Source organism: Dipteris shenzhenensis, chromosome 19 (genome assembly GCF_047967505.1).
Source record: "Dipteris shenzhenensis isolate YYH24624 ecotype China chromosome 19, Dip_SZ_1.0, whole genome shotgun sequence".
Taxonomy (NCBI): domain Eukaryota; kingdom Viridiplantae; phylum Streptophyta; class Polypodiopsida; order Gleicheniales; family Dipteridaceae; genus Dipteris; species Dipteris shenzhenensis.
This window is the reverse complement of record NC_141614.1, coordinates 1,409,305-1,435,198: the sequence shown is the minus strand read 5'-3', so window position 1 is coordinate 1,435,198 and position 25,894 is coordinate 1,409,305. Positions and strand designations below refer to the sequence as shown.

General features: G+C 43.1%; 1 protein-coding gene across 2 annotated transcripts; it reads right to left on the bottom strand.

The window, feature by feature from the left end:
- Positions 1 to 4,398: 4,398 nt before the first annotated feature.
- On the bottom strand, positions 4,399 to 23,890 carry LOC147889900 (Transcription initiation factor IIF, beta subunit). 2 transcript variants are annotated; one of them, XM_087390581.1, is made up of 7 exons: positions 23,499 to 23,890; positions 23,296 to 23,404; positions 23,024 to 23,154; positions 22,857 to 22,928; positions 5,359 to 5,502; positions 5,049 to 5,226; positions 4,399 to 4,782 (listed from the first exon to the last, which is right to left on the bottom strand). In XM_087390581.1, the coding sequence occupies exons 1-6, from the start codon at positions 23,871 to 23,873 to the stop codon at positions 5,101 to 5,103; spliced, it is 957 nt and encodes a 318-aa protein (XP_087246707.1). In that variant the 5' UTR covers positions 23,874 to 23,890; the 3' UTR covers positions 4,399 to 4,782; positions 5,049 to 5,100. The 2 variants fall into 2 exon arrangements, with proteins under 2 accessions (XP_087246707.1, XP_087246708.1); XM_087390582.1 differs by having other exon boundaries at positions 4,399 to 4,744.
- Positions 23,891 to 25,894: the final 2,004 nt, after the last annotated feature.

The window sequence follows — 25,894 nt, the reverse complement described above, 5'->3', positions numbered from 1 at the left end:
CCAATCATCTTCTTTGAATATCAATTCACGAGATGATGATGATGGTCAATTGATCTTTTTTGCTTTTCTTGAGTCCTTTAGAGAGCGATCTTGATTTTCCTATAAGCCTCATCCAAGTTTTCCTCAAGCATATCCACTTCAAAGACTTTATCTTTGGTATGCAAAATGGGCCGTACTTTTCCGTTACCTTCCACAATTTCAAACAGAGCTTTTCTATACAGGTATGCACTATATTGTCGTAGGCAAACTCAACCAATCACAAATATTGCTCCCATTTTCTTTGTGGTCCGAGACATAGCATTTTAGGAGATCGAGGATAGTGGAATTTGCCTCTTCGGACTGCCCATCATACTAAGATGAAATGAAGATGAGAAATTCAGCATGGTACCCATATTGTCAAACTGTCCTCTCTAGAATAGACTTGTCATCCGTGGGTCCTATCACTAACAATAGGCATTCCATGGTATTTGAAAACATGAGACATGTAAAGCTTTGCCATTTGCTCTACTATAATTTTCTTCCTCACTGGAATAAAGTGAGTCTGTTTGATGAACCTACAAATAATGGTCCACATACCATCAAAAATAAAGTCCATGGCAATGCTTTTCCATGATCTTTCTGGAATAAGGAGTGGCTGTAGCAGTCCAAGTGCTTTCTGCATGTCATACTTAATTCATGGAACCTTAATGGATGCATCATTCATTGAATCCTATTCATCATGAACACTCGAATCAGTGACATGGAAATTGTTATTTATTAAACCCAATTTGATGACTAGTCAATAGTTATCAATTGAATCAGTGACATGGAAATTGTTATTTATTTAACCCAATTTGATGACTAGTCAATAGTTATCAATTGAACCCTATTCAACGATGAGCTCATTATTCGATAATCATGCCAGATTCAATGATGTGGTAGAGCTCAATAGTCAAGTTCAATTTGATGACTTGTCAGCCTCCAAGAAGTCATGAAATTGTAGGTTAAGCTTAGCTCATGGCATGAAGCATTATCCAAAAGTGGATCACCATACATCCACATCTCTGACCCAATCTAAGTCATGATACTTGTGGATGTCAATTCCATTCTAATAAATGATTCCATATCCTATGGTACCCTTCGTATAACCTTCTAAGAAGTGATTCCATATCCTATGGTACCCTTCAAGTACCAAAGCACATGAAGGCATGCATTCTAGTGTATCTCGCTTAAAATTGATAGAGCAATTTGATTGAGAAGGCAATCTTTAGATCGAGTGTTGGCACAATATGAAGTAGACTATTGTCCATAAAGGGCCAATTATAGTGACTAAGTAGCAAATTTGGTGCTAATCTTCACATTGATTTCCATTGGAGTGACTCCCACCTTGCAATACTAAGTAGATCTAGGTAGTATTTCTTGCATGAATGCACCAAATTTCAATATTGAGAAAATAGTGAAGCAGTCCTTGATCATTCATGTCAAATTGTCTTCAACCGTATCTTCACCTCTTCAATTTTCTCTTCGTGACTTCCCCTTTAGCTCAAGTCATCAACATACAAAATCAATTTGATGACTTGTCAACCTCAATTGTCCCCCTCTAAATGGAGATATAGATGCACTTCGGATTAATTTGTGATCTTGATCAGTTGGCTCGAGGGGCCTATTTCAACCCATATAATGCCTTACAAAGTTTTCCTCATGATGCACCCCTCCATTGTCCCTTGTGCAAGTGGTCACGATTACTCATATCGCAACTTAAAGGGGTGATGGAAGCTTGAATTAGAACCTAATTTCCATCATGCAATCCATGTAAGCTTTCTTATCAGCAACAAATTATACTCTCTTTTTTATACTATAGAAAAGAACTTCTAGTAATTATTGAAAAAAACCAACCATACAAATTAGCAATCTGAAAGATATTGATCATAGGCGAAAGAGGAAAAACTGGTTGTTACAAAAACCAGCCTATTGTTAGAGAACCCAGCTTATGACCCTAAGGAATATTTGGAATAGGGGCTAGCAACTAGGGTGGAGATCTATACATCCAACGAATACCTCGTGTAGTAATGTGATAAGAGCTACCTACAAGCCAAGCCTTGCAAAAACGCTCTCGCCTTTTGGCAGGTCACTCTTAAACTTGAAGTCCAACACTCTTCCATGGCACACAAGGTGTAGATGATATCTTGCTAGGCTACTAAGGGAACTTTATGGCCTCCCATCAAAAAAATGCATAGGAGGCAATCTAGATCTTCCATGCGTTGATGTTGGACACCATCTCCTAAACACTATCCTCTAGCCAAGGCGAATTGCACATGCGAGAAGGAGGCATTGCATCATGTGCCTCTATCCTATTACCTCATTGGTCCTAGATCCTTTAGGCTGAAGTGTGGCCAAGGCTAGTTCCAAATGCTCAAAGGCAGCCACTCATATGGCATCATACACATTGGTTGGGCATGACCTCCCTCTTTCGGCTAATGGTTGGGAAACACAAACATAGATCCCTCCACTCCTACCTACTATGCGTAACTAAACCTCAGAGCCCCTCCACAAGAGAAAGCGAGGTTCGCATGTGATGTTTTCAAAATGCACAACCCCTCCTACCATAGCCCTCTCCAACTTCTGGCAAAGTCTTGTCTACTATGGCTACTGCCACACAAGATCATGAAGCCCATGCACATTCCGATTCACCATGGTCAGCTCATGAGGGGGAGATGGAGAACAAGGCCCTCTTACAGATGGGAGCTTGAACAACCATGGATTTGTCTAACATTTGTAAGGATGTATCCGTGGTGGTACATGAGAACCCCCTTTAGCATGGAGGAGACCTATACACCAAGCCAACTAGTGCACCACTATAACACCAAGTGTGTAACCTACTAGAGTTGAACCTCCGAGGCACAACTACTGCTAGGCCAAATCCTTGTCTCCCACCTAAAAGATACATGGAAATCCACAACTCTTGCGCCTGGGATCCCAATCATCATTGCACATGAGAACCCATTGTAGCATGGAGGAGACCTCTACACCAAACCATCTAGTGCACCACTATAACACCAAGTGTGTAACCTGCTAGAGTTGAACCTCCGAGGCACAACTGCTGCTAGTATGCCGAATCCTTGTCTCCCAGCTGAAAGATAGCTATGTCCTCATGGAAAACCCACAACTCTTGCGCCTAGGATCCCAATCATCATTACACGTGAGAACCCATTGTAGCATGGAGGAGACCCCTACACCGAACCATCTAGTGCACCACTATAACACCAAGTGTGTAACCTGCTAGAGTTGAACCTCTGAGGCACAACTACTGCTTGTAGGCCGAATCCTTGTCTCCCAACTGAAAGATAGCGATGTCCTCATGGAAAATCCACAACTCTTGAGCCATCATATGAATCATTTGGTCACTCATCACAAGATCAAAAAGTGCGAATATTCACCACCCTTCTCCCATGCAAACGTAATTGAAACCACAAAAAGAACAAGGAGGAACCAATTGTCCCAATGGACCCCCTTGCACGAGGCTGCAAGATCACCTCCAAGGCTTGGAAGTAATCATCTGAGATATCAAGGTAGTTTCAAGGTCCAAGCCTCCAAACCCACACAAAAGGGACTATTTGAATAAGACTTGGATTTGGAAGCTGATTAAAGGAGACATCTGCCTCAAAAATGCTTTGTAAGAGCTACGTCTTGAGCAAGGAGAGAGCCAAGTTAGGACTAAGAGGAAGAAGCATGAGGCTCAAAGGAGTCGTCAGAGCCTTCCCCTTGTTTGAAGACCTAAGCACCGGAGGAGGCTAGGATTTTTGGATGAGGGGAAAAAAAAAACGGAAGGAACAACTGCAATAAGGGAAGAGCAGAAGTGTGCAGACAACAAGTGGTGACAGTAACTCTACTAGAAGGAGGCGAGAGTGATCTTTCAAGACAATGTGGTTTTGTCTTCATTTTCATTGACAAGTAGATTGCAGGAATGAGGGTATTGCCAAGGTCTTGTGCCTCGAAATCAAATGTTGCTTGTTTGTTCCTTATTTGTTGAAAGAATTTTTAAATAGACTCCACCTCAACATAAAAGCACAAACTTAGCACAACTTATCAAAATGTCATAGCACAAGAGATTAGGCACTAAACATGGAGTAAATACAACCAATGACCTAGCTTCAAAAAGGAAGAGTGATCCTCAAGGGAGTGGTGGCAAAACACTATACAGCAAGAGCCTAAAGAATAGCTTTGCCATCACAAGAAAGCCCCAAACCCCACAAATGACAAAAACCCAACTTCTAGAGCACCACCAACCAGAGCACCAAATGAATGGTTTAATGTTCTACTTGATAGCAATGAGAGAAGCATAATGAAGAAAGGAAATTCTACTAAACAATTGCGTGTGAGATTCAAGATTGCTTCATACTTGCAAGTTGAAAAACACCATTCTCTAACTAAGTAAATATCCCTTATCTTGATGGCACTAATGCTAAGCGTTTCTTACTTCATACAACCTACTAGAAAAGGGGTTTTCTACAGGAAGCCTGATGAGAATTGTAAGCCATTACAATCTCCTTGCTCCAGTGACATAAAAGAAAAATCTACTATCCGAATTTTTCAAAATGTGCTATACAAAGACATAACTTGTCACCCTTACAACACAATTACCATCTATGGGCTAAACATATTAAGCCCAAGGTTAGGAACGTCATTTGTCACAAATCTCTTTAAGTTACATCCCCTATGGAAGATCCTGGTCTCATCATATCCATTTCTGTCCGCCCGCATTCATCTGCACCAGACAGGAGCAATGTCCTCACATTTCCTCTCCTGCAATGAATTAAAATTATGATCTCTAGCAAAAAAGACCTCCATAAGATACAATCTGGCATCGTTAATATTGCAGAAAACTGTATGACAAATCTGCTGACACGCAAAATACATGCAACGCAATATTTTTTTTCTTGGTCAGTTGCTCCATTGGCACATTTCAAGTTTTTAGATCAAGAAGTTGAAATCTCTATTATCTATACGATGTTACTGTATAAAAAAAGCAGAAAATATAAAAAGAGGTGATGAAGCAATCCAAAATGAACCTTCAGATCCTGAAGCCGCTCCCTGAACATCAGGACTTTCTGATTTTGTTGCTCATTCTGCAGGCTTTTCTTCTTCTGTTGGCTTGCGTATGTATTCTGGCTTCAACTCATACTTGCCCTGATTTGGTCCTCTCTTATTGTAAACACAAAGGTCACTCATGACCTCTTTCAAGAATGCCTGTAAACAGCACATTGAAATCTGCTAAGTGATACTAAAAAAGCCAATGTCACCCGCCTAATATCAACATCAGTTCTTTCTGACAAGTATACACTACTTGCAGCATAAGAACTTTTGTATGATAAATCATACCTCTGGCTGTTGAGTTTCAGCCACAAGCAGTTTTAAGGTCCAATAAGGTTGCTGTTCAAAGAGTTTGAAAACCATATCCTCAAGCTCTCCACGTTCAATCCTTATCCTCTTTGCTTCTGGAGCCTTCGTAAAGGTAGCTTTTTTCTTCAACCAAAAGGAGCAATTATAAATATATCAGAACGTTTAAGAAAAATTACTACCTTGAAAGTACTGTGCTGCAGACTGAAGCTGATGTTAGCACCCCACCACACATCTCATCTTCAAGCTCCCTCTCAAAAGAAAATAACTTAGTAAAGCTATGCTTATTCTCACCAGTACCCAAGCATAAGGTGCCATCTGGGATTCAAAAGATTTGAGAAAACTTGGTGCTTACTAAGCTACCAACGACATCAATAACAACAAAAATATGAACTTAACAAAACAAAAGCAACAAAACCGTTAACACAAGGAGACAAAGAGTGAGAAAGCAGGGCTGGCCAGCGGATGCCGGGGGGAGGGGTGCTGTAATTTCTCAAAGCAAAATACTACCTAAGACTAGATGACATTTAAGAAAAACAAAACCCAAGTGAAAATCCCAAAAACATAGCAACTATAACGTAGAACAGAGCAGAGCTTCTTCATTGCTTTTAGTAAATTATAGACCTTTAAAGAATTAATATCATTGGTAAAATAATCACTCCAAGGTTGGATGGACTCACATGTCTTATCCATAAGACACATATACATGTCACAAGAGGTTTAAGAGACATTTTGGAAAGGGAAAAAAACATGCCCCAATTTCCAAGGATGTTTTTTAATGCAACTTGTCCATATATAGCATATGGCTGCAGCGGCTCTGCTTGCTACCCCATCTGCTCCTTGACTTTTGCTTGGAAGTTCTCACTTTCAAACTGGAACCTCCACACCAGCACCCCTGCATCTCTGGGCCCTATCCTACTGCTGCTGCTGCTGCTGCTGCTGCTGGTTGACGGTGGCTGACTGGTTGATTCTTCACCAATTTCAAGGCAATTCCAGCCTGCACAACTGCTTGGAATCTCTCCTTTGGAGCAGGTTTGGTCTCTCTATAGTCTCTCTCCCTTCTTGGCTCTCCTCCTTGGCTTGTTTGCTACCCTTTTGCAAGGATGTGCTGAGATATTTGTTAGAAAGTGGACAGCAGAGATTTTGGGCATGGGCTTCAATTGTTGAAGGCTGAAACTTAAAATTTTGGAGCAGATTTGCTCCTTCAATTGCTCCATGTCCTCCATCTTTCAGATAAGACCCCACTATTGGTGTGTGTTCTGATAGATTGTATGTTGCACATGTCACTGTGCAATAGAATTATTTGTGATTCAGTCATTTTGAAATTTGCAATTTGGAGTCTATGGGCTAACAAATATGATTTACTTTCTTGTTCATGGCATGCTGCATGTGCATTAAAATTTCATCCCCTGAGCGCATGAGCAATGTTGTCAACCCCTCAGTGAAATTGGGTCAGGCAACCAGGAGTGGAAGTGCAACAACTGGGGTAACGAGTTTGTCAGCTCCAAGACACACCTGATTCACCAAGCATGTCTGCAGCAGCCAAGCAGGTGCATGGGCAGGGGAGAAACCTGCAAACAACGCGATAATGGGCGCGGACACGGTTGCCACCAGGTTGGTCTGGTCGGCAGCCAGTTGGCAGCAGGTCAGCACAGAGAAGGGGTCTGTGAACCCTACAAGTTGGTTCTGGTCGGCTGAAGGCCATCTGTAGGTCCGCCATTGGGCCTAGGGGTCAGATAGTTCCAGAGAAGGGAGAGGCCAGCCCTCACCTCTACATAATGAGAACAACTCCAGTATAGTATGCAACCTCAGCAGAGAATCGGCCAGATCCTGGACGAGCCCTTCTTGAGCAGCTAACTGAAGCAAGGCAGGCAGCAGATAGCAGAAGTTCTAGGGTAAAGGGTGCAGCATACTCACCCGTCCTAGCAGCAAACATGAGCTGGGTAGTGCTCCATGTGTTGGTCTTGTGCGCACAAGTTACATGCGAAATCTTGGTATGTAGTATCCTAGCAAAGTATCTTGGCAAAGCTCCCGCATGTTTTATATCTTTTGACTTGTGTTCGAAGCTGAGTCTTATGCAAGTTCAGATAAGCACTCGGTCATCCGACTAGTACAAACAGAGCAATGTCAAGCTTTCAATGGAAGAGCAGCTTATAGAATTAAAATCCTCACAAAGACGTCAAGAACGATATATCTACTCAAACTCTCAAATCTAACACAATGGAAGAGAGACTAGGGGGTTCATGCATGGACCTCATGGGAAGGCCATAACCATAGCTTTGACAAATATGGAATGAAGGGAAAGAAAACAAGAGAGTAATGGAGGAGAGGAGTGCACCGTATGATTAACATTGAATTGAACCAAAACAGTGTAATATACATGTGAGTCCCTTAAAGCTACGATTATCTGAAGGGACTAGGAACAAATCGCTTTAAAAGGATTTACACAACGCTTATCCAGATAGTATCCTCCAGACCTTCCCAAGCTTCCTATATGGCTTGTTTAGACAAAATAATAGAGGATTTTGTCCCTTAGGTAACATTCATCTTTCTCGAGGGAGCTGGTCAAAAACTGGACAGTGATCAAAGAGCCATGCTTTTGGTGAGCAAGCTTCCACCAGATTAGTGACTAATAGCTGGAGAAGTATCAAATCCTCTCAACTTTTGAGAAGGTGTGTCCTTCGATGCTCTAGGAAGAAGCTAGGTTGAAATTGCAGAAAAAGAGGTGCTCTGTAGCAGCACTATTTGCAGATTGCTTAAACCGAGCTGTTTAGAAACACTGTGCAGAACTTAGAACACTGTTTAGGAGCACTGGGTGAGATTTAGAGCACTGACTAGCCCACTGTGTAGAAAAATACTATCTGAATCAGAAAGTGTCACTGTTCAGGGCAGCAGATTCAATGCCACATGTCAATTTCTGACTGGACAGTTCACAGTTTGGCCCAATTTGGAGCTCAATTCCCAACCAAATGTTCAAATTAGGTATAGATGGAATAGAATAGGTCAGATTAGCTGGAAAAACTCAAAAGCCCCAAATTTTAGAGAAACCGTAACTTCTGATAGTCAAAAATGCACCTGCTGGAACCAATTTTGAGGCAAAAGTAGGGGCAAATGACATCTGATCAGTACCAAACTTGGTACAGGTGTCCCATAGGCAAAAGGCGACTCAGAGTATGCAGTAAAATCAACTTTTGAAGCCATCAATTGCCAGATCGTTGCAGAATTTAATTTCTACCAGCACCACTGAATTCTGGCCAATCCTAGGTCGAATTTAGAAATTTCACTGCCAGACTTTAGGGCTTCTGATCAGGAGATCAAGCTGAGCATAGTGATGTATTTGCAAGTAGGTAGGCCCATGGCTCAAGATGATGTGCTCCAAGTTTCAAAACAAACTGACATGATTTCCCCCACAAATTCCCAAAATTGCTCTGATACCATTGTAGCTAAACTAGCCTACAGCATGCTAGTTTAGGTCTAGTTCAACAGCCTAGTACAAGCAAATGAATGCAAAGATAAAGGACAGCATGTCGGTTGCAGAAATTCATGAGCTGAACCATCAAAGTACCTGGATTTGTGTGCACCAGCAACAGGGCTAGGAAGGGAGATTCCTAGGCTAGGAGTAAACATCCTAATTCAGCCTAGAGCTAGTCAGCTCAGCTGCAGATGCGTGATCACAAAATTGCATTAAGAATGAATTGGTACATACTACAGCAGAGCCCCCTTTTATAGGTGTGGGCCTGGCATCAAATACAAGCTTACTTATGGGATGGCCAGCCCATGATGCCACGTGGCAAATTATGGCTCCCCACTATAGTACTACACACTTACAAATCCATTTAAAAGACCCACCATTCTAAAAACTAAGTAAATTTACCCTTTGTTACACCGTGGCTCTGATACCATGTGAGAAGTGCAACGGAAATGAACGGGAGTGGAGAGAGAGAGAGCCAACCTCACACACACCAAACAAGAAAGAAGAGAGAGATGAGAGAAACTGCAAGTGATCTCAGGCCAAAACCCCACAGCTTCTGGGGAAAACCTCTACTGAAAGCACAACAATGCTCCAAACTGAGATGCATGCAATGGGATGAGGGCCTATAAATAACCCCTCACCATCTTGGGTCGGCTGAGATCCGCTAGCCTATATCTAGGGCTCCGCAATGTATGGGGCTGAACGCCTGCTCCACACTGACCGACTGCTGGGCCAGCAGCAGCCCTAGTTGGCCGACCACCTACTGCTCCATATAGATGCTGCCAGGCTCCTCTACAAGGGCTGCAGCCCTGGTTCTAGGCCCGACTGAGCTGCGCCACCTGGCCGACCCACTCCTGCCTCATATGAGGCTGCTGCACAGCCGACCCCCCACCTATAGGCCGACCAGCAAGCCTACGTGGCCGACCTCACCTCAGCCTACAAAAGGCCTCATAGGAGAGGGACTGCAGCAGCACAAGAAGATGGCCTCACAAGCCCCCAAGGCTGGGCTGGGTAATGCCCCTCCATGTGATCCCAAAGGAACCTCTCTACCCTCGCACAGGCGCCCACACCTGGTTACTAGTTAGAGAACAACCACCAATCTTGTCCATGAACTCGTATAAAAGCCCAAAATGGTGCTACTCTCTAATCTAGGAGTGGCAAGACCCTATAGAGAGGATTTAGGGCCACCGCAAGGGTTTGTACATCTCGCCAAACCCCTATCATCCCATGTACACCACTCACGACACACCACAGTATGTAACATGCCACGTCGCACTCTTCGCAACCTCTTCAACACAATAAATATGTATGAAAAGCATGTGGTGGCGGGTTTAGGAGCTCCAGATCCTTGAACAGTCTCAAAACCTTTGGCCAAATTTCAAATGCTTGATATTGTAGAGAAAAGACTACTCACCCTATCAAGCTTCACTATATCTTCAATCAAGAGATCAAGGCTGTGGGCTGCACAAGGTGACCAAACAACCTTAGGAAACTCTTCCGCAAGCATGTGTTCCATAGACACACAATTGAAGCCATTATCCGTCAATGTTTTCAGGTTCAATTTCATTGATAGCCTGATGGATATGGGACCAAATAAATTCACCTGTAACCCGGTCCCTACAACGGATGAATCAATGGCACGAAGAACCATAGTGCGTTTGCATGATGAGACAAGAATACCGTATACAGTTCTCCTCTTCACGTCTGACCAACCATCACATAGCAATGTGCATCCATACTTCTCCTACCTTAGTGGTTGCAGCTCCCTCTCCAAAGGCTCATTTTCCTTGAGAAGGTGTGATGTGCGCAAGGTGTGATAAGAGGGACCATCACACGAACAACCTATGCGTGAGATGGATCTACGGCCTTTTTCCAAGCAGAAGTGTGCGCAATGTTAAAAAACATCCCACACTGGATGAACAACTTTGTCAATTGACTATATATACCTTTGTAAGACTAGAATATATCCAATTGTACAAATTCAGATTTTTGTTGTTCTAAAGTCCAAATTTCTACAAAGCAAATAAAAGAGAAAACGGCAATGATGTAACAAACGGATTTTGAAAAACAAAAGGTAGACATACTTAGCAAGCAAAGCAACGCTTATGCTGTCGTCAGTGCCCAAGCATAAGCAACTATACTAGGTTTCTAAACCCAGTGCTTACTAAAATAACAAAAGAGAAAGATAACAATAAATAAAGAAGAAAGGAAAAAGGTGACTAAGCAAAAATAAACAAACAAATCAACAAACACACAAATAAAATCTCTCTCTCTCTCTCTCTCTCTCTCTCTCTCTCTCACATGTATTAATGAATTATTTAAAACATTAAAAACTAAAGGAACCACTTACACTTATGTACTACTTCTACAAAGATGCAAATTCACATTCCTAACTTTGAAAGCACATGCACACTCAGTTTAACTCTCTTTTGAAACTATAAGAAAAATATGTTCAATCATTCTAAACATGCCTAAGGCCAATACACCGTACATAAAAGACCTCATATCTAAGATTGTGCGTACTTTTTTCACTTCTTTTCTTGGATTATACCTTTTGTGCATTATCAAATTACTATATTCAGTGATAAAAGAAATATTTGTTGTACAAAGGCGGGAAAATCTATGGAATTGGGAAGAAATGACTCCATATTTTGCCAAATCAGAAATGTTTGAGTCAATGTGAGGCATTTTTACCATGTGTAAACTATTCTATTCAAGTTGTTCACCTTTATCATCTATATCAACCTCTAATCCTATGGCAGGTTGAAAGAGTCTAAGATCTAAGAAAACACAAGAATCCTCTCTTGAAGTGCATTTAAGTTCACCAGAGTCACGAGGATAGATTCCTTCTCCAAAGACACAAGCATCTTTGTACATAAAGTCTTGAAAGTCAGGAACATATGGTACAAATAAATCATCTATTAAACGCCTAACTTGGCTAAGCTTATGTAAAATAATAGGGCAAGTATTGATAGAAATAAGACGTGGTATAAACTCAAATTTATAAGTGAAAAGATAAAAGTTTGCTAAAAAGACAGCACAATGAGTGACCATAGGGATTCTTATAATTTGTCAAAACAAAGAATCGTTTGGGGGGTTTAGGTTAATTGTTCCTAACTGAGCTTAATCTAGGTAGTTTGGGAAACAAACTAATTGAATTTATTTTTTGAGACTCAGTAAAGAGGCTAATTAAACCAGTAGCTAACTAAGGAAACTGCCTTTGTTACAGTCCTCCCCTCCTAAAATAAATTTGTCCTCAAATTTGCAGATAAACTGAAACAAGGGACGAAGATAGTGACAAAGATAGATGGTACCGGGTTATTTCCAAGCCCAAAAAGTAAATCAATGTCCGCATCAACTGAGGAGATAAGGGTACTGCTCAACAAAAGATGCTGGAGACCAAGAATTTTCTCCATCAGGGAGGCCCTTCCACTTGATGTAATACTCCACATATGACTTGTTCCTGAGCTCATGATCTCTGAAACCAATGATCCTTTCAGGAATACACTCAATGAATCCAGACTCATCCATGGGAGGTAACTCCTCTAAAACTTGCTCTGCAGGTCCTAGATATTTCTTGAGTAAAGATACATGGAAAATATTATGAATTTGAGTAGAAGGTGGAAGCTCCAATTGATAAGCCGCTTCACCAATTTTCTTCAACACCCTGTAGGGACCACAGTATCTATGAGCAAGCTTGACATTAGTATTCCCTTTCAGAGATGCCTAACGAGATTTGTGGAGTCTACAGAAAACAAAGTCCCCCTCCTCAAAATGGATAGCCCTCGTATGATGGTCAGCATTCTCCTTCATCCTGGCTTGAGCCTTCATCATGTTGCCCTTACACTGCTGTAACAGGACAGTCATATGGGCCAGGTCATCAATAGCAGTCCAAAAGACAGCCTCCTCCTTAAGTTGATCAATGAGTATTAGTGGGTCTAGGCCATTCCTGAACACACTTAACCTTGTTGGGATCTGGACTTATTCCCTTGCTGCTGACTATATGGCCCAAATATTCCACTTCCTCTGACATGAATGTACAACAGTTGATGTGCCCTTAACACCTCCAAGACATGTCTTACATGCAGTAAGTGCTCTTCCTTGGACTTGCTGTATATTAGTATGTCATCAAAGAACACTAAGACAGATTTATCGTATTCATTAAAGCTTGGAAGGTTGCAGGAGCATTTGTCAGGCCAAAGGATTACCTTAAATTGATAGAGTCCCCTTTCAGTCCTAAAGGCAGTTTTAGGCTCATCTTCCTCCTTCATTCTGATTTGATGATAACCTGATCTGAGATCAATTTTGGTAAAGAAACTAGCCCCTCTCAGCTCATCCAGGAGATCGTCAATCCTAGGGATAGGGTAACGGTTCTTGACAGTGATTTTATTCAGATCCCTGAAGTCAATACACATTCTAAAAGAGCCATCTTTTTCTTCACCAAGAGCACGGGAGAAACAAAAGGAGATTGACTGGGGGTAATAAAATTTCTGCTCAATAACTCTTCCACTTGTCTAGCCACTTCCTCCCTTTCTGCCTTTGAGAGCCTATATGGAGCCTTATTCACTGGTTTGCACCCATGTTGCAGCAGAAAGGTGGTCAAGGAGGAAGATGATGGGGAAAATCTGCAAATACATAAGGGAACTCCTGGAGTAACTCCTGCATATCTCTATCCTCCACTTGCAGCCCATCACCCTGTGGTGCTTTGGCTAAGTGTAAAGCATAGATACTACAAACACATTTGAGATCCTTAGCTATTCTCCTTGCAGATACAAGAGCCATCTTAGGAGGCTTAAAACGCATAAGTGTAATATGTTTCCCAGCATAGAAAAACCTCATATACCTCTCATTCAAGTTCATTGAAAACTCTCCAAATGACCTAAGCCATTCACAGCCCAATACAATATCAATAGGGCCCATATCCAGTACAAGTAGATCACCCATAAAAGAGTAGTCTTCAGAAAGTTTGATTTGAGTGACTTTGCAACATTGCTTGCTGATGGCGTGCTCTCCATTAGCCACTTCAACTTTAAGGCCATAATCCAATGGAGATGGATTTGGAGTTAATGATATTATGTGTGCTGCCACTGTCAACAAGTATATGGACAGGTCTGTTATGAATAAATTCCTTCAAAGGGAGAGTCTGATCACTTTTACAGCCCATAATAGACTCAGGAGAGACGCCATACATAACTGATTGAGTATTCCAATATAACTCATCATTTGAGTACCTAACTTGTTCTTTTTATCACCGAGATCCTCCTTTGGAGTAGGTTTAAATGATGGGTTTGCATCAGCAGCCTTGTAAACCTTAGTATCTCCCATGCCACTACCATACACTGTGGGAAATCTAGGAATAGAAGTTATAGCAGGTGCAGCAAGCTTTTTTTCATCAATGAGAACACCGTTGACAGTAGGCTTAGTTCCAAAGTGACCAATACCCAAAGTCTTCTCTTTCCAATCGTACTTGGGCTCATAAAGCTCTACCAACTGCATGGGCTCTTTAAGAGAAATGGGCTTTTAAGCTGCCACATCTGAAGCAATACTAGGGTGTAGCCCATGGATGAATTTGGGCATTCTAACCCTGTCATCAATACCATGAACAAATAAAGCCAATTTCCAGAACTGTTTGATATAGTTTTTCAGTGATCCTTGTTAGATCATACCACCTTGATCTCTAGTACAAGGAGATATAAAAGTTCTAGACATTTCAGCCTTGTACTCTCTTGCTGTAGGTGCCTCCACCAAGAGTGGGCATAATCTTCAAGATGAAGAACAGCAAATCTGAGCTTACCTTCATCACTTTTTGGATAGAGAAAGAAGTAATCATCCATCTTGCTGAGCCATTCCTCCAATTCCTCAAGAGAGGTGGAATCACCTTTGAACTTGGGAAGTATAATCTTGACTTTCATATCTTTATCTTGATGAAAAGTGATTCAATAGATTTAACTGTTTGTATATATTGCTGGAATGTCAATGCTGACCTAAGGTCTGTTGGCAACGCTTTGTATTCATGGAATCTCAGACACAACTCATCAACTGCTGCACTGTCACCATTAGTAGCCTTACCGTGTGCACAATCCTTGAACATATGAGCAGCTACTCCACTGGCATGATAGGTCTTTCAAGCAAAAGCCATAAAACCCATTGGGTCAACTACACGCACAGGATCATCATCATCATCATCATCTGAATCCAAGTCTCCATCAAATTGGGGATCCAAAGATCTCTTACCATCATAGATTTGGTTTCTCTTGAGCTGGTCAAAACGTTTATTAAGGGTGGCAGGCATGTTCTACATCCTCTGGTCAATCCTCTGATTATTGGTCTTAATTTCATTGGTTAAATCCTTGAATATCTGTAGCATTGGATCCATACAGCTCCTTATAATCTGCTCCTGGCTAAGGGGCATTTGTACATAAGGAGTTGCTTCCAAATCCCCTTGAATATTGCCAACATGAGGATCATTGGGTTCAGAAACTACAACCTGATCATCGATTGCTTCCTTCTCTGAAATGGAATCAAGGATACCCATTGGGCTTGGCCATTAGACCTCTTTACAGGCACCTTTAATGACTCGAATCAAGAGTAAATGTACTGTCTTAAGCCCTAATCAAGAATAGATCAATTCTCAAGGAAGAACAAATTGTTTCAAGTCTCCGGCTGGAACAAATTTCAAGCCTATTTCAAGAGCAAATGGAGTTAGATCAGTATGAAACTTGGTACAGGGGTGTAACCAGCTGGTGCGACTCCATATATGCAGAAAAAACTTGAAAGCCCCAAATTTCAGTCTTGCCCTAATTTCGCAGGTCAAATTTTTGAGAGAAAACTTGAAATTTCCCACTTGATTAGGCGATCCTTATGCTAAGAATGAACCATAGAGCCAATTAGGTGTAGAAATTCGTAACATTGCACCTGGATTGGAAGAAATTGCCAGAACATTTGACAAATAACTGTCCTGCGCTAGCTGTTGCAATTGAATTTCGAATTTCTCAGTAACAAAAAAATCAGATCACTATCAAACTTTATCAACTGCATCCATGGAGCTGGGCGACCATATGCACTAAAGCTGACCCGAAAAAATGGAGCTGTAAATATGAAATTCACAGCAGTTCTTCTATGCCAAACAATCGAAATTGCTCATAACTCCTCCATTTGAACTTAGATCTTCACAAAAGTTTACGAGCAGCACCTAGAGACTAAGGCAACCAGAACAAGCCATATATGACATAGTTTGGTGCATTCTAACAGGAGATCGTTCACTGGCTGTTGGTTCCACCTGCGTCTAGATTATGACTGCAATGTGGGATCAAACCCTAATAATTTCGTGATTCCAGCAAATAATGAGAATCAGGAAATCAAGAGCTTTCCATTGATGCAAAAAGCCCCAAAATCCGAGACAAATAGGGTTTCTTACGTGGCAGCGGGTTGACAAAATTTTTGCACAGGGGTAGGGACGAGGCTCATGAATCCATGCTCCAATTTTCAGGCAAAAATGATGGAGGATTGACCACTAAATCCCAAGGAAACAGCTCTGATACTAATGCAACAAGACTGCTTCTAACTGAAGATAGTCACCACTAACTAGGCAGTCTAAGATAAAAATGTAGCAAGAAAGTTAGGCCAATGTCACAGGGACGTGAATTTTGTAAGCAAATAAACTGTGACTAAGTTTGTAACCAGTATGGTCATGGGGGACTGGCCTAACAGAGCGGTGAGTTCCTGAAAGCCCCTAGTGTAACATCTAACTGGACACATTGGCTAGACCTAGCTGTTAGAATCAAGGCATGGCATCACTTTGACCCCGCGGAGGGGTGTGATGGAGCTAGGAACTTTGCCCCCGGATAGATTCCCAAGTTTTACGTTCAAAGAGGGGTTAAAAGGATCAAAAGGTTGCCCCTAGACAGTACCAATGTTTGTCATTGGTTAGTGGGGTTAGAGCCTTTAAAAGTTGCCCCTAGGAAACCAACGTTTCCATGGTACAGGGGGTTAGGGTCAGTAATGTGCCACGTGTCAGGCATGCAGCCTACCAGCTCCAATTTTAGCATCTCCCTCCTATTAGGGCAGCTGACGCCCAATTCTAGAGCTTGTTCTAGAAATCGCCATCTCCTTCTTCTTCCTGTTTGCTGCGCCAGACCTTCCCCAGGCTGTGCGTTGCTATCTGGTCACTGTTTTTCACCTTTTCTTGGCTCCCCTATCCTGTTGCACATGCGAGTTGTCGGAGCCCATCCTGGTGCTGATCTGCTGCTGTACGGCAGTATTTACCGCTGTACGGGGTCATTTCCTGCTGCGGGTACCTGTGTACGGACTGTACGGGCAGGTCGGACAGCCTGTACGGGCTTTGTTGCAGGCGTTCTGCACTTGCACGCAGCCCGAGGCAGACTTTTGGTTGCTGTGAATCTCTATTTTGAGAACTTTGGCAGGGTTCTGGTTACCACGGGCACCTATTTTAGTGTGGAGCAGGGGTTTTTGGTTGCAACTCATGCTGTGGGCGTACAATCCCGGAATCCCAGCCCAATTTCTCTTTCTTTTCACTGTGGGATTTATTTCTAGTTTTTCTATTTGAGATTCTCTACGGGATTCCCTGGGTTTGTTGCAATCACCCAGTTACAGAGGGTGAACCCAGGTTGACACCAGGTTGTTGGGTCAGAGGATGCCTATGCCTTGCTCTAGCAGTTGGGATGCACAGTTTGCCAGTTTGATGTAGCGTGTGCCTAGAGTGGGCCGGTGAACAGTGATAGCCAGTGGGAACTATTCAGGGTGCGCCCTGGTTGTAATTTTTCTATTACTTTTCACTAAAGAAGAATAAAGAAATACTGCAAGGGGCGCCAAGTGTTTGGGGCCAATCAGTGTCGCTGTGTGATCATTGAGCAGGGGCATTCTAGCATTACCTATACTTTCTTTTATGCTATCTAATGTGGTGTGTTTAAGTGGCTGTAATTGACAGTGTAATCACATGAAAAGCACCCTTCGAAATTGTGGCAAGGGAACGCAAGGTTCCACCCATTTTGCACACAAAGGAGAAGATTTTTGAAGTGGACAGGTTTGTGGAAAGTCTGGATGTTGCCTATCAAAAGATCAAATTAGCCCTCCAAAAAAGCCAGGATAAGCACAAAAGGGCAGCAGATAAGCACCGCCGTGAAATGATTCTGAAAGAAGGAGATTGGGTGCTGCGCGTTTTCAGAAAGCACAACTAAAAAAGATGAAAGGCAAGGATAAAGTGTACACAAAGTTGAAGATGCGGTACTATGGTCCTTTCCAAGTTTTGGCACCGATAAATGATGTAGCTTACAGGCTGAAGCTACCGGATCACTGGACCATCCATAATGCCTTTCATGTTAGTTTGTTGAAACCTTTTCAAGGTGAAGTGCCAGATGATATGCTCCATGGGGATCAGCCCGAGGTTGAAAAGCTTGATGAGGTACTTATTCCTGAGCAGATTTTGGCACATTCTAACAGGAAAGTACAGCATCGCACTCAGCGTCGCTACTTGGTAAGTAAAGTTTAAGAACTATTCAGCACTAGATGTGAAGTGGTTGGTGGAACGTGAACTGGCAGATTCACCTGAGCTAGTGCAGCTCTATTTGGATGCATTCCAGCTTATGCCGAATGCAATCGAGGGACATACAAGTTCAGCTGAGCATCGGTCTATAGCAGTACCTGGTGCTCACGAGGGGGTCATGCCTCCACCTCCTCAGGACGGACAACTCACACGGTATCATAGGGTCGCTTGGTGATACTTTATGTTCACCCGAGGAGCTGTTGGCTGACAATATTTCTGCCATGAGACCCCTATGATGAGTGTACTAGTCAGTCCAATTGGTTATGCCTGGACTTATGGATGGATTCACGTGCTCTCCTAGACCATATGTTCATGGCCAGTTGTATATCATTATATATCCTTGGATGGGTTATTCATGCCCCATCCCTTCCATTGTTATTTGCTGTAATTTGGAGCAGCAAACCATTATGTTTGCTGTTTCAAGAGGGGGGTATGTCACGGGGACGTGAATTTTGTAAGCAAATAACCTGTGACTAAGTTTGTAACTAGTTTGGCCATGGGGGACTGGCCAGAGAAGCGGTGAGTTCCTAAAAGCCCCTAGTGTAAATCTAACTAGACACACTAGCTAGAACTAGAATCAAGGCATGGCATCACTTTGACCCCGCGAAGGGGTGTGATGGAGCTAGGAAGTTTGCCCCCAAATAGATTCCCAAGTTTCACATTGGAAGAGGGGTTAAAAAGGATCAAAAGGTTGCCCCTAGACAACACCAATGTTTGTCATTGGTTAGTGGGGTTAGAGGGGTTTGTCATTGGTTAGTGGGGTTAGAGCCTTTAAAAGTTGCCCCTAGGAAACCAACATTTCCTTGGTATGGGGGGTTAGGGGCATTAATGTGACATGTGTCAGGCATGCAGCCTACCAGCTCCAATTTTAGCATCTCCCTCCTATTAGGGCAGATGGCGTCCAATTCTGGAGCCTGTTCTAGAAATCGCCATCTCCTTCTTCTCCTATTTGCTGCGCCAAACCTTCTCCAGGCTGCGGGTTGCTATCTGGTCACTATTTTTCACCTTTTCCTGGCTCTCCAGTCTTGTTGCACGCAGTCTAGGCCAGGGAGCATCAACTGCGAGTTGCCGGAGCCCGTCCTGGTGCTGATCTGCTGCTGTACGGCAGTATTTACCGCCGTGCGGACTGCCTATGGGAGCATCAATTGCGAGTTGCCGAAGCCCATCCTGGTGCTGATCTGCTGCTGTACGGCAGTATTTACGGCTGTAAGGACTGACAGGCAGTCCGTACAAACTATACGGAATCATTTCCTGCTGCGGGTACCTGTGTACGGACTGTACGGACTGGCCATACAGCCTGTACAGACTTTGTTGCAGGAGTTCTGCACTTGCACGCAGCTCGAGGCAGACTTCTGGTTGCTGCAAATTAGGGTTTCTTGCACGAATCCCTGTTTTGAGGTCTTTGGAGGGGTTCTGGATACCACAGGTACCTGTCCTAGTGTGGAGCAGGGTTTTTTGGTTGCAGCCCGTGCTGTGGGCGTGCAATCCCAAAATTCCAACCCAGTTTCTCTTCTTTTCGCTGTGGATTTTATTTCTAGTTTTTCTATTTGAGATTCTCTACAAGATTCCCTGGGTTTGTTGCAATCACCCAGTTACAGAGGGTGAACCCAGGTTGATACCAGGTTGTTGAGGTCAGAGGATGCCTATGCCTTGCTCTAGCAGTTGGGATGCACGGTTTGGGATGCAGTGTGTGCCTAGTGTGGGCCGGTGAACACTGATAGCTAGTGTGAACAATTCAAGGTGCGCCCTTGTTGTAATTTTGCTATTACTTTTCACTAAAGAAGAATAAAGAAATACCGCAAGGGGCACCAAGTGTTTGGGGCCAATCGGTGTCGTTGTGTGATCATTGAGCAGGGGCATTCTAGCATCACCTGTACATGGAGGCTAAGGGGCTGTAATTGACAAGTTAGTTGTGGTTTACCGCCCTTTAGGGTTCCAAAAGCTGGTTACAGCCAAGATAGTACCTTATGAGTTAGGGGAAGAGTAGGAGTGGTAAGTTACTTACACAGGACCCTGTAGTGGTCTGTACAGGGACAAGACAGGAACATTCTTTGTTTGGTTATGCACATCAAGTAGCTCAGCTATCTGGAACAACAAAGCAATTGTTCATTCCAATGATAATGAATAGGTACAAGGCCAGAGCTCATCAAGTACATATTACTTATGGGATGGCTGTAAATGATGCCACATGTCACAACCAGCACAGCCCTCATCAATCACACTATTTACTAAGGCAATAACGAGGCTAATTAAACCAGTACCTAACTCAAGAAACTGCCTTGTTACACTTTAATGGGTTAAAGTATTGGAGTTTGTGTAGAACTTGGAAACGTGCTAAAAGGCTCAAGGAGATGGAGGAAGTGACAAAAAGCAAGTCCCACAAGTCAAAAAACACCCGGGAAATGGGACCATTAAAGGAGACCCAACGAGGTTCTAAAAAGAGCATAAAAGCTGCCCCAAAGTGGGTTAAAAGCAAGAAAGCTCAGCTTTTGTAAAAAGCATCTTTAGAAAAGCAGGTCTATGTTTAGCTAGACCACGTCTGTCAAAGAAAGGACCTCAAAGCTCCTAGATTCATTCAAGGTTGTACTCAACTCTATGCTCTTCTTAGAGCCAGTTGTACAAAGCTAATTTCTATTTCAATAAAGACCTTTGGGATGTCCAGCCCTTTTTTCTAGGCCCTAGTACTGTGTATCGTCTTCTTCTCTCTCTCCCAGACACCTTCTCTTGCTGCAAATCACTTTTCCTTGTCTCTCCATGCCTCCCGCTACGATGTGATAACGCAAGAGTCCTCTGCAATTTGCACGCGTGAGCTTCCGCATGACAGAGAGAATCTGATTGCAATCTGTACCACGAGGCTAAACCTAGTTGCGATTTGCTCCAAAAGGTCCGTATCTGCTGCGATTTGGTTCCGGGCTGCCAAATTCGTTTGTGAACAGCTTACCAAAGCTCACTGATCCCCTGCTGCAGGCTGAGGTGGTGAAGCCCCAAACTGCTCTGAAGATGGGATGAAGAATGAGGCCAAAGGGCAGATTGACCAACCCTGATCACCTGGGCAACGCAAACCATTGACAAGGTTGATCCAAAGTCAACATTGATCAAAAAGTCAACACGTTGATCAAAAAGTCAGCTGTGCCTTTTTTGACCAGTGCTGTCTTCTGAGGCTGCATGGCAGGATATGATGGCATTGCAGCCTGTAGACAGCATGCCACACTGTATATGCTCTTTGACACTGAAGGTGGAGGTGCCATGGACTTGTGGTACTACCTATGTTCTTCTCTTGTGCAAGACAACCTAGAGGAGCAGTTGAAAGACCAAAGGAGGATGACGACTCCGAGTTTTCAGACAAGGGAGCTGATGGAGCACTTGCATTTACGTGTTGGGCTTGGCCCACGATGTCGTGGGAGGGAGTGCTAGAGGCTAGGCGGTCACCTCCCCATTTGTGAGCCCCCAAATAAGGAGGGCATGGAGGAGGTGTACCAAGTTAGATTAGATGCCACATTGGCAGGCCTAATGGGAAAAGAAAGACCGCCACATGGAAGTGTAAGGACAGACTGCACAGGTGCATGGATCAAGTACAAATGGACTAGATCAGGGCCGACATGGAGGCTGAACTGTCAGGTCTGCCACGCAGCAATTTGGCGTGAAGAATGGACCAGGAAAAGACCCTGTACAGGTCCGAGATACGTGCGGAAGTAGGCAGGCTAGTGGCAGGCTAGGCTGCCATGTGGCAAGGTCGGTACAGTCTGCTAGCAAATAAGCCTACAAGTCGGCCCAACCTGTAGGTCAGCCAAGTACTAGGGCTGGGGTCCAGCCTATAAAAGGAGCCCCTTCAAGGCTCATTCATTAGTTCAGATTTGGTCATTCCAATCCACTTCAGGAGTAGACCAGCATCCGTCTGATGGATGCACAAGTGCGGCTGAATGCAGGAAGTGAAGATCACCAGTCTTCATACATTCCTGGAGCACACGGAGGAGCAGATCTACTCAGCGTAGAAAATGGTACACAGGAGCAGCAAAGGACGATGGCATTAAAGGAGACTTGTGCCTCATTGTGGACTGCCTTCACAACAGCGAAGAGGTTAAAGGATCCACAGCAAGCACTACCTTAGGATTGATTGTCCATAGGAGCAGCAAGGAGGTGTGATGGGAAACATCTTACGAGGCCCACATAAGCCCTAGGAGAGCCATGTAGGTTAAGTGTTTTGAAGGTACCAAGGAAGTAGGAGAATAGTCACATTGGACAGAAATATATTTTGCTGGTTCTACATTTCTCTCTTGTGCATTGTCCATTTACTGTTTGCACAAGTACACAGTACACACTAAGGAAAGGGAGTTTGGCTATCTTTCTGAGTTCGAGCTTCCGCTGAGACTAAGCAAACTCTCCCACTATCTTTTCTAACAAAACATAGATTCTCTCTGATGTCTGTTTAGGAATTTAAGGGTATACCTTTGAAGCATACATTGGCCCGACTGCCACAGGTGAAGGCCTTATGAAACCTCCATGGTCATTTTCGAGAACCTGGATTCAGATTTAAAGAACATCTCAGGAGTTTAGCTGGAACGAACACGAAGAAAACCAAACGGTAATAGTGTTGCTCGAGCAGTGTAACAGACCTGTAAGGTTCTTGTTTTTACTTTAGACTTGTCCAACCTTTCCCTGCAAAGTTTTCGATACTCGTCACTGATAAAATTGTTCGGCTTCATGTCAAATTTATGCTCCACTTTTCCTTCCACTGCCAACTTACCTGGAAAGAGCGCAATTGCCTTATTTTAATCAACTGAATAGAACGAATGATTGTCATTACGAGCTTCACAAGCCTCCTCTCGATCTCAACCCTACAAAAATAACCGAAACGCGTCGCCTACAAGATGCGTAAAGGACGCACCTTGAGGCGTCTCTGAAAAGATGTACATAGGAACGATGTCTTTGGTGAAATTGAGTTTGTAGGCCTTGGGAACCCCTGTTGCTTCATTTGCTGATAACTCCAAGCTGAACTGTCAAACAGATGTTTGATTACCAAGTATAAAAATATTAAAATCACAATGAAGTAGCGAAAGCAGTTAGGGAGCCGCATAAGATGATAGCCACCTGTAGTGCCGACTCCGAGTCTGATTTTGTGGGATCGAACGACAAAAGCACCTTGGCTAAGCTATTTCCTGACTCTGTCTGTTGCTGCCAGGTCTGAGAGACCATGGGGGGCACTTTGAGCAACCAAACAGCACGATCTGCTCGAGAAGCATCCAGGGAGCTTGATGCGCCCCCAGCTGCTGATGATAGTGGAGCAGCAGCAGCTGATCTCTCGTCCGAATCGAGGGCCCCGGCCATGCTTGCAAACCGCAACCTTCTTTCAAACAAGACGAAACAAAATCGCACCAAATTTTGATGTGCAAGGGAGTTGATCGAATCGCAAAGGACTTCAACTTTTTTCCGCCAAACTAGGCCGCCTTTCCATCTAGGATTCATATTCAATTTCGAGTTACTACTTACGTGCTCCTAGCATTTTTCAAAGGAAAAAAGTGAATAAGTAACGACGTGGACATGAGGGTCCCTTAAGACCTGATCGTACCAGCAAATGTCAAGGGTGGTAGTCTATACAATATTGTCACATGGACTGCGATCATATGAATAAAAGTGTCGATATATTTTGATCTTGCATCCAACTTGGCCTTCCTTGCCCCCTTGCATCGAGAACATGCATCAAAAGAGACTAAGGTTGTAAGAAAGCAAGCTATTTTGAACAGAGGAGCAATTGAAAATATTTGTATGATAATATATAATATATAATTATTATAATCACATAGTGTGGACGGAGGCAGCACGCTTCCTTTCCCAAAGAGTTATAATCCGAGGGAACGAGCCCTTCCTCAGGCACCGAGATTGAGAATGCTGAGAATATTAGCATCGAGCAGAAGTCTAACAAATGAATAAGATATAGGCATATTACCTGAATGTCAATAGTCGTAATCGTAGTGGAACATCTGTAAAATCACCACGAGCGGAGCGCCACCCAAAATTCAAATTCTCATCATCTTTTGGCAATTTTTTTTATCTTAGAGGCAAAATCCCAGCTTACTCTAAAGGTTGATTCTTCTCATGCCATGCTACCTAGAAATTCGTCGCTACTTGTCCAAGGAAGGGGATGCACATGCAGTAAAGACGATCTCTATGCTTCAAAATCACGAATAATGTGAGTAATAATGCTAATTTTTAAGAACAGAACACTCAAGATATGCTAAAGTCACATTGAAACTATCTACATAGACATACCACAATACTAAGACATTTCAACCTAAAATACACGATAGCAGGTCCGAGTAGGTCTGCACGCATACCTTTCATCTTAATTGTGTTTATGGTTATTAGAAATACTCTATGTTGAGCAAACACACTTCTTCAAACCACCAGTCCTGTGGAATTATCTTCTCTATGTTGTCAACCAATGAGCTATGCGACAAAGGGCTAGATTGCCTCTTCCCTCCACAATACTAAGACATTTCAACATAAAATACGCGATAGCAGGTCCGAGCAGGTCTGCATGCATACCTTTCACCTTAATTGTGTTTATGGTTATCACGAAATACTATGTGTTGAGCAAACACACTTCTTCAAGCCACCAGTGCTATGGAATTATCTTCTCTATGTTGTCAACCAACGAGCTATGTAACAAAGGGCTAGATTGCTTCTTCCCTCCGCTTGTCATGATTGTGAACTACCAATGGATGCCTTTGGGATCAGTGCAAGCCTTCCAAGCAATGGACTCACTGCATCTCTGAACAATGTGCAAGTCTTTCGCCCGCGGTGAAAGCTACTCACAGCTTTACAATAAAGAGATCAAGTCCTTCCAAGATGCCAACACAACAAGGCTCATGAAAGCTTCCGTCTTGGATATAAGGTTCCCCTCTAGCTTTGATATTGGAGGTCAATTCAAATATTTTTGGGCATCAAATTCCTAAGAGATTTCTAGTTTGTGATGCGCAGTACTATGAAGTATTGTACAACTTCACTAATGATAGCTTGAAAATGTTGAGCTCCCCCACAACCTAACAGGCCGAGCGAATAGTTATGCATTACTACACAAATGTTCTTGAGCCCCAAGCTTATAACCAAGGAGATTTTGTGTGTTAATGAGAGATGGGAGGTCCATATACCCACGCAAGCACAACCAGACCACCACAGCAACTCAAGCTGCAACCTTACAACCCATGGTGCAATATCAATGTTTGATGCTCACCTTGATAAGGACGTATAGCCTCACCGGCTTCAGATATTACAATTGCTGCTGCAATAGGTGGCCAACTATCAGAAGCATTTCCTTGCTGCGAACATTTTATTCTTGTTTATTTGATTTCGTTCTTGTACCTTCGAAGACTGTTTATTCGGATGTGAGGTTCCTTTGTCGAGTGGGGAAGAGTTAGCGCAAGCATGCAAGTTGTTTGTAGGTCATAGCTAGGCATGTGCGGCTTCATTAATCACTACGTAAGTAG

Coding starts and splice junctions, on each gene's coding strand:
- LOC147889900 (XM_087390581.1), bottom strand. CDS start 23,873: ATGAATCCTAGATGGAAAGGCGGCCTAGTTTGGCGGAAAAAAGTTGAA. Junction 23,155..23,295: donor CTTTTCAGAGACGCCTCAAG/GTGCGTCCTTTA, acceptor CGCTCTTTCCAG/GTAAGTTGGCAGTGGAAGGA. Junction 22,929..23,023: donor TAAAAACAAGAACCTTACAG/GTCTGTTACACT, acceptor ATCTGAATCCAG/GTTCTCGAAAATGACCATGG.